The sequence below is a fragment of the Oryzias latipes genome, chromosome 11 (assembly GCF_002234675.1).
Source record: "Oryzias latipes chromosome 11, ASM223467v1".
NCBI classification, from domain to species: domain Eukaryota; kingdom Metazoa; phylum Chordata; class Actinopteri; order Beloniformes; family Adrianichthyidae; genus Oryzias; species Oryzias latipes.
The window spans coordinates 22,259,204-22,273,212 of record NC_019869.2 but is presented as its reverse complement, the minus strand read 5'-3'; the positions used below and the strand labels follow the sequence as shown (position 1 = coordinate 22,273,212).

Sequence of the window (14,009 nt, the reverse complement as noted above, 5' to 3'; positions counted from 1 at the left end):
TCAAATACACTGCATCATTAAATTTATGATTGCTCAATGTCATGCTAATTTTACAAAACTTTGACTTTTTTCTCTTGCTGTCCAACTAGTTTTCTATGCATAAATTTAGTATTTTTCCTCGTTTTTCTTTTCTTTTTAATCAACAAAACATAAAACGGATAATTCTGAGCTATTATCTGAAAGTACTTTTGCAGTTCATTACATCCCTGCTCAATAAACTAAAATATCTGGCAATCTCAAACTGAAGCAGCATAATAAATCCCATCTATAAAATAGGATGGAATGTCAAGGTAACATTTTTTTGACTAAAAAACACAAATGTGTCGAGCAATCATTTTTTAATTAGGTTTAGGCCAAAATGCACACATAATTTAAAAGTCAAAAATACATTTATTTTCTTTTTACTTAGTAATTTAACAAAAAAAAGACAGTGGTAGAAGATAGTTTATTGTGACAACAACATAGAAAAAAATTGTGACAAATCATTAAAGCAAAAATAAACTGAATACTAAATACATTTAAGTTAAACTGGCAAAGATACTTTACTGCGACGGAGTTTTAGGGCCACAAAACTAAAAGTAAAATGACGTGATTTTAAGTCATAAATTTCTGAGAAAAACACTCGTAATTTTACAACTTAAAGTGGAAGTGAGCATACGGAGCAGCAGCAAGTGAATGCCGCGTAGCTGCAGAGCAGAACGACTAAACTCAATAAAGCTTCACAAAAGGCTCCACATATTTCATCTTCAAACTAGGCTCCGATAAACAGAAAACTTTGGTGTTTTTTCCTCGTTAATCTACGAGTTTTTTTCTCAGAAATTTACGAGATTTTAAGATGTAAATTTACGAGAAAAAAACTCGTAAATTTACGAGAAAAAGCTTGTAATTTAACAGTTATGACTTTCTTTCTTGTAAATTTACAACTTAAAAGACAAAATTAAAAAAAATATATATATTTTTTGTAAACTGGCCCTAAAACTCCGTCGTCAGTCTAATTTTTTTTTTTCCATTAAATGAGGCATCAGTTATTTTCTAGCCACAAGCTCCAGGAGGGCAGACGTGATCTTATCCAGATTTTTAGAGTAGCTGGGATCCCCGAGTCTCCTGCTTCCTTCTTCCATGAAATGAGGAGGCACACCGGAGTTTCGACTCTCACCAACTCCAGGCTGGTATTCTGAAGGACGCATGGGTTCTTGAAACCTTTCAGGATAAGATGCCAGCTCGTCTGCACAAAACAAGAGAGGAGAACTATTGTTAGCTGTAGAGTAAAACACCCCATTGGCGGTGCCTGACAATAACACAATGGAATTGTTTAAAAAAAAATACAACTAACATGAAAGGTTTGTACACAAGTCAGAATACTATTTGCAGAACTTAAATCTACCCATTCATCTAAAGTGGAGCATCAAGGGGGGGAAAAACACTTTCTTCTGCTCTCTCTCATAGATCAGATCAAAAAGTGGGTGTCAATCAAAAGTTTGATTTACAGGTGAAATTCTGAAGGGGAAGTAACCTGTTGTCCCCTTTTAGGGTCCTTGCAGAAAGCTCCCAGCAGGTGGGGGTGCTGCAGGACTTGAAACGTTATCAATAGAAATGTTTTTATTGTAACAAAAGCAGCTTGTAGCACCATTATCCAAAAGGCAACACTTACTCCTTGATGTCTTGCCTAACACATTAATTTCAGATATTGGTATTGCCAAAAAATAACATTGCGTTGAACTCTGGCATTTTGAAAAAGCTTAAAATGTTAAAATTATGTTCAAATTTAAAAGTTAAGGGTCCTTGCCAGTTTCTTTGAGCCCCCATATCTGAGTAATATTTTTAAAAATATCAAAATAAGATTAAGACATTAAATGAGAAATGTTTTTGTCAATTTGCAAGGATTTATCAACTTCAGAGAGAAAAAAGGTTATTTTTTAATTTTTTTTTTATATTTCTGATAAAAGTCCTAATTGTCTAACCCATTACAAGTTGCTTTAGGAAAACTAATTTCTTGTACCTTCATAACGGGTTCTGACTGATTGCTGTGGTTCCTCATGAGCAGGATATCGATGTGCCTGGTAGTGCTCCTCAGGTATATGTTCACGCTGGTTCCACCCTCTTCTGTGACCGCTGCCAAAAGCAGGGTCCTCCAGTCGTGTGTGATCAAAGCTTTCTCTTGTGTTTCTCTCATGTGGTCCAGGAGCCTGCAGGACCAAAGCAGAGTGACTTTTCTTTTTCCTGAATACCAAAAGAATTTTGCTTTGTGTGGGAATTGAAGTAAATTGGACATTAAGGATTTCATACCATGCCCTTCTCGCGTTTTTTGGCCTGGAACTCTTTCATAAGGGTGGCGAGTTTGCTCTTCAGGAACTCTGCTTCTTCTGAATCTTCAATTTCAACATTTTTCTAAAGGAAACAACGTGACCCAAAAGACTGATCAGGCCATGTTTCATGGCCGTTTCACAAGAACATGATGAAATAAAAACCGTTAGTTGTTTACCAGCATATCAAAGACACCCTCTGATTCAGAACTTCCTTGGTGATAGCCCTCTTTATGATGAGGAGTCTTAAAACAAGAAGAAACTGGTCATTATCATTAACAAAGCAAATGTAAAACATTTAAAAACTTGTAATCTCAAACAAGAGTCACCCGCGATTCTCCATAATGTCCAGAGTATTGGGCTCCTCCTTGCTCTGCTCTCATTGGTCGGGGCTCTTCTCTAGCAGCTGAATATGAAGGTCTACTTGCACCTTGAAACCTTTAATAAAAACGAGACATGAACGTCATTTAATACATGGATTCTACCTGTAAGATTGCATCACCTCTGCACTTACATTTGGCCTGTCATTTCCAGCTCCTCTGGAGTGGCATCAGAGAAGCGACTTTTTCTTTTGGCCAGGCCTTCGTTCATCACACCTCCTGTCAGGAAACGCTTGAAGGGCTCTGGGATGTTAGAAATGTTGGTGGCGACCGGAGCACCTGGGGACTCCTCTCTGCTCGGCCCAGGTTTGTCAAAGGATCTTTCTTGATGCATGTATCTCATTTCATGATGGTAATCTTTGATGATGTTAAACAGCTGGTCTTGGCCTCCTTCACCTTCCAGGGCTGCGGATACGTTCCTTCTCTTGGCTTCTGGTTCACTTGATCCTCGTCTACCAGCTCTGTCAAGACCACCATGCTGTCCTGATTCTCTTTCCAGAGACCAGCGTTGTTGATCGCCACCAGTGTAACCTTGATGGGGGGTCTGGTATTCGTGTGAACTTTTCCCACGCCTAACTTCCTCAGCGTAGAACTCCTCTAAAGCATCTCTCTCTGAGTAGGGTCTCTTGTAGGAAGAAGCAGCCTCTGATTGGTAATCATGACCTTGCCCATAAGGTTCCCTGTTGTCATACACGGGACGTTCTAGCGGCTCAACTAAACTCCGCCTTTGTGGATCTTGGACGTACTGCTCTTCGTACGGAGCGTGGTAATCAGGGTTCATGCTGCATTCTCTGTATTTAGAAAGACTCGCTCCTCTTTGCAACTCATCTGCAGGGCGGTGCTGGCTGAAAACGGCCTCCCTCTGAAACGGCCTGTCTCTATTTGCATCCGCATCTGGGTGTAATCCAGGCGCGTTTGGGTAATCCCAGCTCCTCTTCCTGTTGTTAAAATCTGCAAATTCTGGTAGTAGTGGTGGCACATCTAAAGTGGGTCGATGTGGGATGCTCTGCTCTTTACTCTGCCTCTGCCTTGGAGGAACTAGAGAACAAGTATTTGAGTTAATTGTTGAAATATTTTTGTATTGTAAATATTTCCCATAAGAATATTAAGGCCCTTGCTGATAAAAATCCATTTTTTTGAGTGTTTTAACATGTTCTTGCAGCATTTTTCTGATGATTGAGGACATAAAGAAACGTAGGCTTAAAATGACATTTCTGGGTATTGCTTCATTAAAATTAATGTGGATCATGACCAGACAAAAAATGATGTTGCAAAAAACTTGTGAGTGTGGTGCAGAAGCTACTACAGCAGGCCATAGGGTCCCTGCTCCGCTCCATTCTGATTCATCTACTTCTAGACAACTAGATCCACTTATTTCCTTGTTTTCCTCGTCTGAACCGACATCTGGTTCAAAATTGTACGGCTGGATAGCTCCAATATTGGTAATGTTAGGTTGGGGTTGTGAGGGGCTGTAAGCTAGCGGGAGAGCGTGTAAACATACGCCCGGCATAAAGTAAGCACAATTTTGTTTGCCAATTATTTATTACAATATTTCCTGACATGTCCAATTTTTTAAATAACAAAACTTTATGGGAGATAAGGAAATTCCAAATATGAGGAAAAACAGCTTAATATCACTTAATCAGCTTATTCTGCAATTGACCTTTTGGTGTTTGGAGGACTGGATGACTAAAGTGTAAAAGGAGTAACACATGTTTAACCAAAGTCTCCCAATTTAAAAGTTGGAAGCAAAGTCCATTTTTCTCCAACAGACACACAATAAACATATGTTGTTTTTTTTAAAACAACCTGAAATAGAGGCTAAAAAATAAATAGCAAAGAAAAATATTTCAAACATATTTTCCTAACTTTTTGTGCTTCTACACCAGTTTTATACCATTCTCCTCCCCGAGCTTCAATGCATAACTATACTTACTTCTTAAGATATTTAACTTCCCTTCAATTCCTCTTCTTTTCATGATCTGAAACAACAAGAATGTCATAATCCCAGCAATAATTGTATGCCATTTGACAAAAAATTTGTATCAAGTTACCTGTGGGTATCCACGTCCATCCTGTCTCTCTATTATTTCTGCTTTAGCACGCATGATCTTCCCCGCTTGGGTATTTTGGATTTTGTAATCCCAGGTCACCAAGTCTGGCCTCTTTGCTTCCTACAATAAACACCAGAGTTTGAAAATAATAGGGATCTTGGATAGACTGTTTTTAGTGGAGTATTTGAAGTAGTAGTAATTTACCACATATTTCTGCCTGTGTTTCCGTCCAATCACGTGGCAGACCATGTCTGTGAGTATAGCGGGGTGTTTACACAGCCTGCACATGAATTTAGGACCCAGTTGTGGATCGGGATTAGGCACCTCCTCCAAGCAGCTCAAACCTAAAACACCCAAAAGAAAGCAACAAATGGGAAAATATTTACAGGAGAAGTTTAAGATTTGTTTTTGAAAAAAGAAAGAAAAAAAACATACTCACCAATGATGGGCTCATCAAGCTGCAGGTAATCCAGGTATTTGATTATGTCTGTAAATTTTGGCACCATCTTTTGTCTGACAGCCTGCCCTGAAAAACCAAATGTCATTATTTAGTGACAGAAAACCTGACTAACAGTCCAAGTTTTAAGAATTTGCACTGACCTGTTCTCTGGATATAATCAATCTTACATCAAATTTTTGTTAAGTGAACTCAAACATTAATTACTGTAAAAACTTCCTTGAGGTTGTTTTGTGTGAATAATGTGTTTTACTGTCCAATGGTAGCCTTTACTGTATTCTATTAGGGGGCATGTGTTTTGATTGGCAGACGGATAGACCCACATATGGACTCACTAAAACTCTTACTCTCCATTGCACTGCTGATTTTCGGGGCAACTGATGTTGGCAGTGAAAGTACCAGTCTGTGTGCGCGATCCACTTCAAACTTTGTTTTTCAAAATACTTTGGGCGATGTCAGGGATCGTTTGTCCAGTGGCTTTCTTCCCAAGCCTCAACCTGCCTGTTCCTGACTTTGACGCAAACGAGGAAGTACCAAATGTTGTAGACCTTTCTATGACCACTGGAAGCTGGGTTAAAAAGTCCAATTTACACCTAAAATAAAAGCCTACACCCAGTCTTGTACCAAACACCTGCAGGTGGTGTAGTGGTTAGCACTGATGCCTCACTGCAAGAAGGCCCGAGTTCCTGGTTCGAATCCCCGCTGGATCTTTCTGTTTGTAGTTTGCATGTTCTCCTCATGGACGCATGGGTTTTCTCCTGGTTCTTCCAACAGTCCAAAACCATGCCTCACAAGTTCATTGCTCAAACTAAATAGTCTCTAGTTGTGTCTGTGGCCCTGGGATGGAGGCGCAACTTGTCCAGGGTCCACCCTGCCTTCACCCAACTGCAGCTGGGATAGGCTCCAGCAGCCCTGTGACCCAAAAGGGATTAGGGGTTCAGAATATGGGTGCTTTATTTCTTCTATTTCCTTTCCTGGGGGTGAGAGTGGAGATGATTAGTGATTTGGGGTTATTTTAGCGCAGAATTTAACCATTTTCGTCTGCCCAATATCTGCTTCTGGAATGTTGTGGAGTAAGGCAGAGTAAAATCCACTCAATATACCCATCTCAGGATTATTTTTCACGCTTCAGGATCTAATACGTCTAGTGTCTTTTCTTCACCCTTCATTGCCTGGCCAGAGCAGCACAGAAAATCCGGTCTTCTTTGTTTCCAAAAATCCCAAACGCAGCGCTGCAGAATGACTTGTGTCACATCACCCTTCCTTTTTTCCAATAAGGTTTCACCAAGAAAATGGCAAAGAATGATGATGTAAAACTCCAGCGGAAAAGATAAATTTTTCTCCACACAACATTTATCTCTGCCTTTACATCCAAGCAAAAAATGAGCTTTTTTTAGGCCCCTCCAGACTCCCAAAGCAGCTTTCTCTTCAAAAGCCTCTTCTCTGGTAAGAAATAGAAATTGTGAGAATATACTCACCAAGTAGTTCAAAAAGATCAGGTTTGAGTGGTAAATGTTCAGATTGGACCAGTAGAAGATGTTAGCAATAAATGGAAAGTAAGGTTATCAGATTTAGAGAGAATGTCATTTTAATCAATGCTATAGTTGTCCTGATGACATCTCATAATTAAAAACACTTATCCTAAGGCCAGTGGACTATTTTTTTTCTTTTCTTCCTTTATAACAAATTCCAAATTGAATATCAGATTGTTGTATTATTCTTTACGAATAATTTAACTTCCTAAATGATTTAAAAACATGTTTTACACCCAATAATAAATAAAAAGAAAGTTGGACTAAATCAGTATTTTAGCCACTAGAGCATCAGCTTCCGACTTTTTTTGTAAAATCCCAGATCAAATTTAGGAAAAGCCATCTATGCGGTCACTTGACTGATGATATAAACCCTGTCGTTTTATAATGTGGTTTTACTCTAAAATGACGTATTACACATATTAACTATTGCTCTCAAAATAGTGGTAAATACACTCACCGCCACTTCATTAGGTACACCTTGCTAGTACCGGGTTGGACCCCGTTTTGTCCTCAGAACTGCCTAAATCCTTAGTGGCATAGATTCAACAAAATAGTTGATAGTTTGGACCATGTTGACATGATAGCATCACACAGTTGCTGCAGATTTGTCGACTGCACATCCATGATGCCAATCTCCCGTTCCACCACATCCCAAAGGTGATCTATTGGGTTCAGATCTGGTGACTGTGTAGGCCGTTTGAGTCTAGTGAACTCACTGATATGTTCAAGAAACCAGTCTGAGATGATTCCAGCTTTATGACATGGCGCCTTGTCCTGCTGGAAGTAGCCATCAGAAGATGGTACATTTTGGTCATAAAGGGATGGACATTGTCAGCAGCAATACTCAGGTGAATGTGGTGTTGTAACCATACTCAGTTGGTACTAAGGGGCCCAAAGTGCGCCAAGAAAATATCCCCTAAACCATTACACCACCAGCAGCCTGAACCGTTAAAACAAGGCAGGATGAATCCATGCTTTCATGTTGTTGATGCCAAATTCTGACCCGACCATCAGAATGTTGTGGCAGAAATGAAGATTCATCAGACCAGACAACGTGATTTCCATGTTCTGTTGTCTAGTTTTGGTGAGTCTTTGTGAATCGTAGCCTCAGTTTCCTGTTCTTAGCTGACAGGAGTGGCACCCGGTGTGGTCTTCTGCTGCATTAGTCCATCTGCCTCAGGTTGGACGTGTTGTGCATTCAGAGATGCTCTTTGGTTGGAACCAGTGCTTATTTGAGAGACTGTTGTCTTTCTATCAGCTGGAACCAGTCTGGCCATTCTCCTCTGACCTCTGGCTTCAGCAAGGCGTTTCTATCCACAGAACTGCCACTCACCGCATACTTTCTCTTTTTCGGACCATTCTCTGTAAACCCTAGAGAGGGTTGTGGGTGAAAATCCCAGTAGATCAGCAGTTTCTGGTATGCCAGCCTGTCAGGTACCAACTACCACGCCACTTTCAAAGTCACTTCAATCACCTTTCTTCACCATTCTGATGCTCCGTTTGAACTGCAGCAGATCGTCTTGACCATGTCTACATGCGTGAAAACATCGAGTTGCGGCTGATAAGAAATATCCGTTAACGAGCAGTAGGACAGGTGTGACTAATAAAGTGGGCAGTGAGTGTACTTGCCAGACCTTTTCTGTTGTGTTGTCCAACACCAAAGAGCTTTAAGGTTTTGCTGCTTTTGTTTTATTTTTCCATGGTGAGAATCTTCAGTTTCTTTGGAATTTCTTCAAGGGTAGCTGGGGGCAGCTGTGGTGACATAGTAGAACGGTCAACCTCTGACCGGAAAGTCCCAGGTTTGGTTTCCACTTTTGCCGTGCGTTGAAGACACTGAACCCCATATTGCTTCTGGTGGTACCATTATCTCCGAGCATGGCAGCTCTGCCACCATCAGTGTGTGAATGTGTGTGTGGTGGGTGAATGGGACCATGACTGGAAAATGCTTTGGATCTTAATCAAGATAAAGAAGCGTTATATAAGTTTAGCCGTTTACCATACTAGGCAACTTATGGATGAGCCAATTTTTGAGGAAAAGACCTTGGCACGAGGCGACGACAGACAGTATTAAGCTTTACTTTTAAAGCTTTTTCATCCAGGTTAGGGACATCCAACTGGAGCAGCAATGGTTCCAGGACATGTCATCACACGTAGGACTTTTCGGATGGGGAGCTTTGAGCTTTGTATGCCTTGTGTAAGTCCAGTAGTCACAAAAACAGTCAGAACTTCTTTCCAACTTGCCCAAAAGGCCATTTACAGCATCTGTCCAAGTATACCTTTATTGGTGTTAGGAGATGTTGCAGCAAACAAAAGGGCAAAATGCAAAAAACGTAAAAATAAAAATAAAAAATCCAGGTTCGGCTAAATTCGATTTATCGCGAATAAAATGTAACGAACCGGAACAATTACAAGTAGTGGCATCTACTTATAAGGACAGGATGTTAAAGAGGAAAATGAAAACAAAGATAAATTCTACTTACCAGAAGCAACAACAGCATGCTCTTTCTGCCAAAAATGAAAGGAAAGCAATCAATGTTAAACCACTGGCTTATAAACAATCCAGATAATTACTCCTGCTCATCCGCTAAAAACAGAGAAAAGGTTAGATTGCGGGAAAAAATGTTTTGTAAAGTTACATAAAACCACAACTTACTTGGAATTAAGTGACTCGTCTTCCCATGTCTTCTTAAAGCACAAAAATACTCAATGAGACAAGTGTGAGTGAGTCCCACCAAGTTTTACAGTGTAGTCACTTGGATTCATGCACAGTATATCTGTTTAATCCGAAAGTCATTTTCAGAATATTAAAAAAATAAAAATACTAATCAAGCTGAAGGAAAAGTCCTCTGGAGAATGGAAAGTGTAATAAGACTGTCCAGTCTTTGGAAATCCCATCTGACCAATTATATCCTTCAAACCATGTTTTGAGTGCCACAGCTTCTTAAGAAGTCCTTTCCAAAGACAGAAGAATGTCAGAAGCAGTTGTCCTGCTTTGTCCATTCATACTAACCACATGATTTGCTTTTCAGTTACTTTCCAGCACTCAAGAGAAAAGTACTTTTATCTCTTCCAAACTCCATTGTATTCATTTGCAGATCTGCCTGTTAGAGTAAATCTATCCAAGGCTCAAAGTGCATCATATGTTGCCACAAAAGAATGTTGTCTGGTCGTCATTTCTCAGCAAAAAGGAAACTATCAAGTCTTACCTTAAGAAAACTGAATTTGTGGATCAAGTTTTGTGCAAAAATGCAAAGAAAAGAAGTGACTTCAAGAGTCAATGATGATAGGAAGACAGAAGTGGCAAAGATGAGAATGAATGCCACCAAGTCATAAAGAAACCATTGGAAATAAATACTCATTTTCCTTCAATGAGCTGGAAATAAGTACCTGCTATACAGTTGAAACCAGAAGTTTACATGCACCACATAAAAACAAACATACGCTTTCTTCTTACCGCCACTTGTGAACGAAAGCAGCAGCAAACCACAAACTAGTCTGTCGTGGAGAAAATGAGGCTGAAAAATGACCCATTGATTTATGTCAACTCTCACCTTTGGTGACCAACTCAAGGCAAGTATTTGGGAGAATGTGGTCCAAAAGGTCGCCCAAATTATGTTGCTGTTGGAAGTGCCGCCATTAAAGAAGAACCAGGAATAAAAAAGTCTCGTTGTTCATCATCAAAAGGAGTGTGATAAGATGTTTGACATCTTCTGAAGTTGCCTTCCAGTCCAGTTGTTTTGTGCAAGTCCAAGAAGAAAAAAAGACGTCAGGGCAGAAACACGTCAGAGGAAATTGGATCCCAGTTGTTCTAAACATCCCAGAGAACGCGCAAAAGGCAACTAGAAAAATCAAAAATGTTTGATTTACGCAGAGATAGTTGCCATTTCCTCCAAAGACAAAAAGACGGATGACAAATGAGTGTTAAAAAAAAGGTTTCCTCCTCCGTCCGTCAGACAGGTTTGAAGTATTCTCTTTGATGATCGTTTTACTCATCGCTGGGATGACACTATGTGTTTTCCTTATTTATCCTGAAACTTTAGGTCCAAGTCAAGGCTTGAACTTGAAGTTGAGAAGTTTTCAACCCCCTCGATGAGTAGCACTCCTACTGAAAAACAGCTTCTTACAATACCAGTGTGTACTTACCAGAATAAAATATTATATGCAAATCCTTCTATTGCACTTTATATGCTTGAAAGAGTGAAAGATCAAATAGTCCCAGTTAAAAACTTGCGATCTCCAGTAGAAATTCGAGGCCACAGTTGCAGGGGCTAAAATCAAATCAACTCTGTCCATCCTGGACTCAGATCAGAACCACAAAGACCTCTCTCATCTTTGCAGAACCAGAGACTGACAATTCCATTTTTTGTCCCACTGTAAGTACTTACCATTTACCACAACCACAATTTTATAATAAGTATAATAATTTCAGTTGTGGGCAAATCATTTAAGCAAGGAACACTTTAAAAGAGCAAAGATCGGAGTTCAATCTTGTCGTAGTTTTGTTGCTCAACAAGAAATTGAAGACGTTGTAGACTCCTGTTTATTGCAGATATGTCTGAAAATAAATCAAACTTTTCTCCTTCATTGGCATAGTATCACTTCCTGTGTTCCACATGCCGTGAAATCTGAAAAGGAAATCTGAAAACCAATGCCTAGAAAAATATTCCAGATTATAGCATCTGGTAAGAACCAAACCAAGCTTCTTTTTTTGGAATGAAGGACTTCCAAGATTGATAAGAAACAAGCAGGTGAGTTCAGATGTTACAATGACTTTAAATATAAAACGTCAAAGTTTAACCCCTTTTAAAAGAAAGCTGGTAAAATTCCAAGAAACTGCTTGCTGGTGTTCCCTTTTAATAATTTACACCCGACAAACCAACCTTGCAGACGCAGCAGGGTGAGATCCGCTTCATTGTGCAGAGACGGATCAGGTTTACACATTCACACAGCTCTGGCTTTACCGCTGTTTATGACAAATTTGACAAGAGAGGTGGGCAGGAATGCTGCGAGTTTCTGCTTTACCAGTTCATCTGAGGGGTTAAAGCTCAAGTGTTTGAAAGCTTCTGGCAGTGACCCACCTAATAAAATAGGGCTGATCTCCAACTGAAGCATCCAAGGAAAACCTTTAAGGAGTTTTTAGATAAAAAAATAAAATCTTGGATTTTAAACTGAAACACATGCAGCTGTGTTAACAAGGCATATAACTTTAGCAAAACAAGAAGAATTTGTTGTTGGAAAAATGCCAGTAAAATATTATTTTAAGCCCAGCAAAAAAAAAAGAAAAAGAAAACATATTTCTACACTCAAGTATTATTTTTTTTTACATTGTATGGTGAATAACTGATTATTTGTGATAAAAATAGCTTTCACAGAGACATTTTCACCCTCTTGAATAAATAAAGCATAATACCTTTAAATGTGCTGGTGTGGTCAGGTGTATCTTGAACAAGGATTCCCCCTTTAAGGACTTCTCACAAACCTTGTTTTGAGAAAAAAATATCAGTTGCTGTTAGTCTGTTGATAGTTTTTGGACAAGTTATTTGTAAAGTACATTTTATTTTAAAAGAAGCACCATTTAATTTAATATGCTGAGGGCTCTGTTTGCATTAAAAGGCAAATTTGAGCAAACAGCGACCAACGATCTTCAGTTAACTCAGCATTCCAATAAAAGCAGAAAAAACGTGTTTTTTTTAGATAAATATCTCTCCTTTATTGACAACTGAAAAGCCATTCATTGAATAGCTTTGTATTTGTCCCAAAGAATGAAATTTGACTAAATCTGAATTCAAAAGTTCAATATAATTCATTTTTTACATTTACATTCATAAACCCATTTTTTTAATTATTGCTTATGACAGTTTTCAGAAGGGCACTGATTTAAAGATAAAAATGTGGCATTTTATTAACTAAATTACAAATACTCATTGAATTAAGAAAATCAGAAAAGCTTATTTTGACTTAAAAACTTTAGCATATTTGTTTTATAGGGAAAACCAATTCTTCTGATAAATTTAGATTTAGTTTTTAAGGTGTAAATTATTTCAATTAATCTACTTTTTGACTCAGAGATTACTGAAACATGCATGCAGATTAACACTTCATTTCAAACTACCACACTATATTGTTTTACTAATTTTAAGTCTATCATGACTCCATCCTAAGTAATAAACTGTGCAATCCCCACAATGAAGTTTTTACAGACCCACTTCGAGTGTTGATTTCAAGTGTTTTCAGAGGTCTTTTGATTATGATTATGCTATTCTAAGCCAAAAAAACTGTCATTTTCTAGGACAAGGTTTCTGCAGAGTGGCAGTAGTTCATTAGGAATTCGCCTGCGTTGTGAGTGGGACTGTTGGCATGGAGTAAGCCTACCCTCTTCCCATCATCCATCTGTTTACAGGCTCTCCTGCTAGCTTACAGCCCCTCACTGCCACTACCTAACATTACTGGTGCAACAAAAAATGGCGAGCAATGTTGAAGCCATCCAGTCGTACAGTTTTGAGCCAGATTCCAGCTCAGACGAGGAAAACAAAGACGTACAAGTATCTATTTGTCTCCAAGCTGATGCATCAGAATGGAGCAGACGAGGGAGTTTGTGCTTGCCGTTGTAGGTTCTACACCAGACGACCTATTTCCAACGTCCTTTTATTTTACAACTGCTCCTGATTCACCACGATTTAAGAAAATGAAATCAGGAATGTAATTTAAGTTAAAATGTCTTTATAGATGTCCTCCATCTTTAAAAAAAAAAAAAAATCAATATTCGTCTGAGTGGGTCTTTAAATTCACAAAAGCATGATAGCTAAATTGAGGCTAATGGGTTTACCCTGAGCTGGGGCGCTTTATTTAACGTACTTGATTCTTTTTAATAATTCAAAGTGTATTCGTTTATGTTGGTCATCTTACCGTGCACTGAATAAACTCTAAATCCTCCTCATATGGTGTCTCAAGGCCGTCCATTATTGAAGCCATGGTCGTCTTTTGGACAATCCGTGGTTGTGTGCTAGTACTACTAGCTTAGCGTCTAACCAAAAAAAAATCTTTGACGAAACCTTTAGAATATTTGTTTCCTGCAAACACCTTTTGTGTTTTGTTTCAACATTAACTAGCTAACGTGTAGACATTTAATATTAATGGGGATAAATGTTCGGCTCTTTAGCGTTAACAATCGCTTAGCAGAAAAACCCCATTCATCGAAAATTTTGCTAACTTCCTGTATATTACGGAAAGGTTTCTTCCTCATCCCGCGTGGGCGGAGCCTAGTTACGAACGAATGTCAC

General features: G+C 38.9%; 1 protein-coding gene across 2 annotated transcripts; it reads right to left on the bottom strand.

Annotated features, from left to right (window-relative positions):
- Window positions 1–323: 323 nt before the first annotated feature.
- LOC101158462 lies at window positions 324–13,992 on the bottom strand. Of its 2 annotated transcripts, XM_004074363.4 has the most exons (13): window positions 13,636–13,992; window positions 12,140–12,208; window positions 9,210–9,234; window positions 5,177–5,263; window positions 4,942–5,081; window positions 4,738–4,857; window positions 4,620–4,665; window positions 2,818–3,721; window positions 2,633–2,741; window positions 2,483–2,548; window positions 2,287–2,388; window positions 2,000–2,186; window positions 324–1,225 (listed from the first exon to the last, which is right to left on the bottom strand). In XM_004074363.4, the coding sequence occupies exons 1-13, from the start codon at window positions 13,699–13,701 to the stop codon at window positions 1,026–1,028; spliced, it is 2,121 nt and encodes a 706-aa protein (XP_004074411.1). In that variant the 5' UTR covers window positions 13,702–13,992; the 3' UTR covers window positions 324–1,025. The 2 variants fall into 2 exon arrangements, with proteins under 2 accessions (XP_004074411.1, XP_011479522.1); XM_011481220.3 differs by lacking the exon at window positions 9,210–9,234 and having other exon boundaries at window positions 13,636–13,986.
- Between the last annotated feature and the right edge of the window lie 17 nt (window positions 13,993–14,009).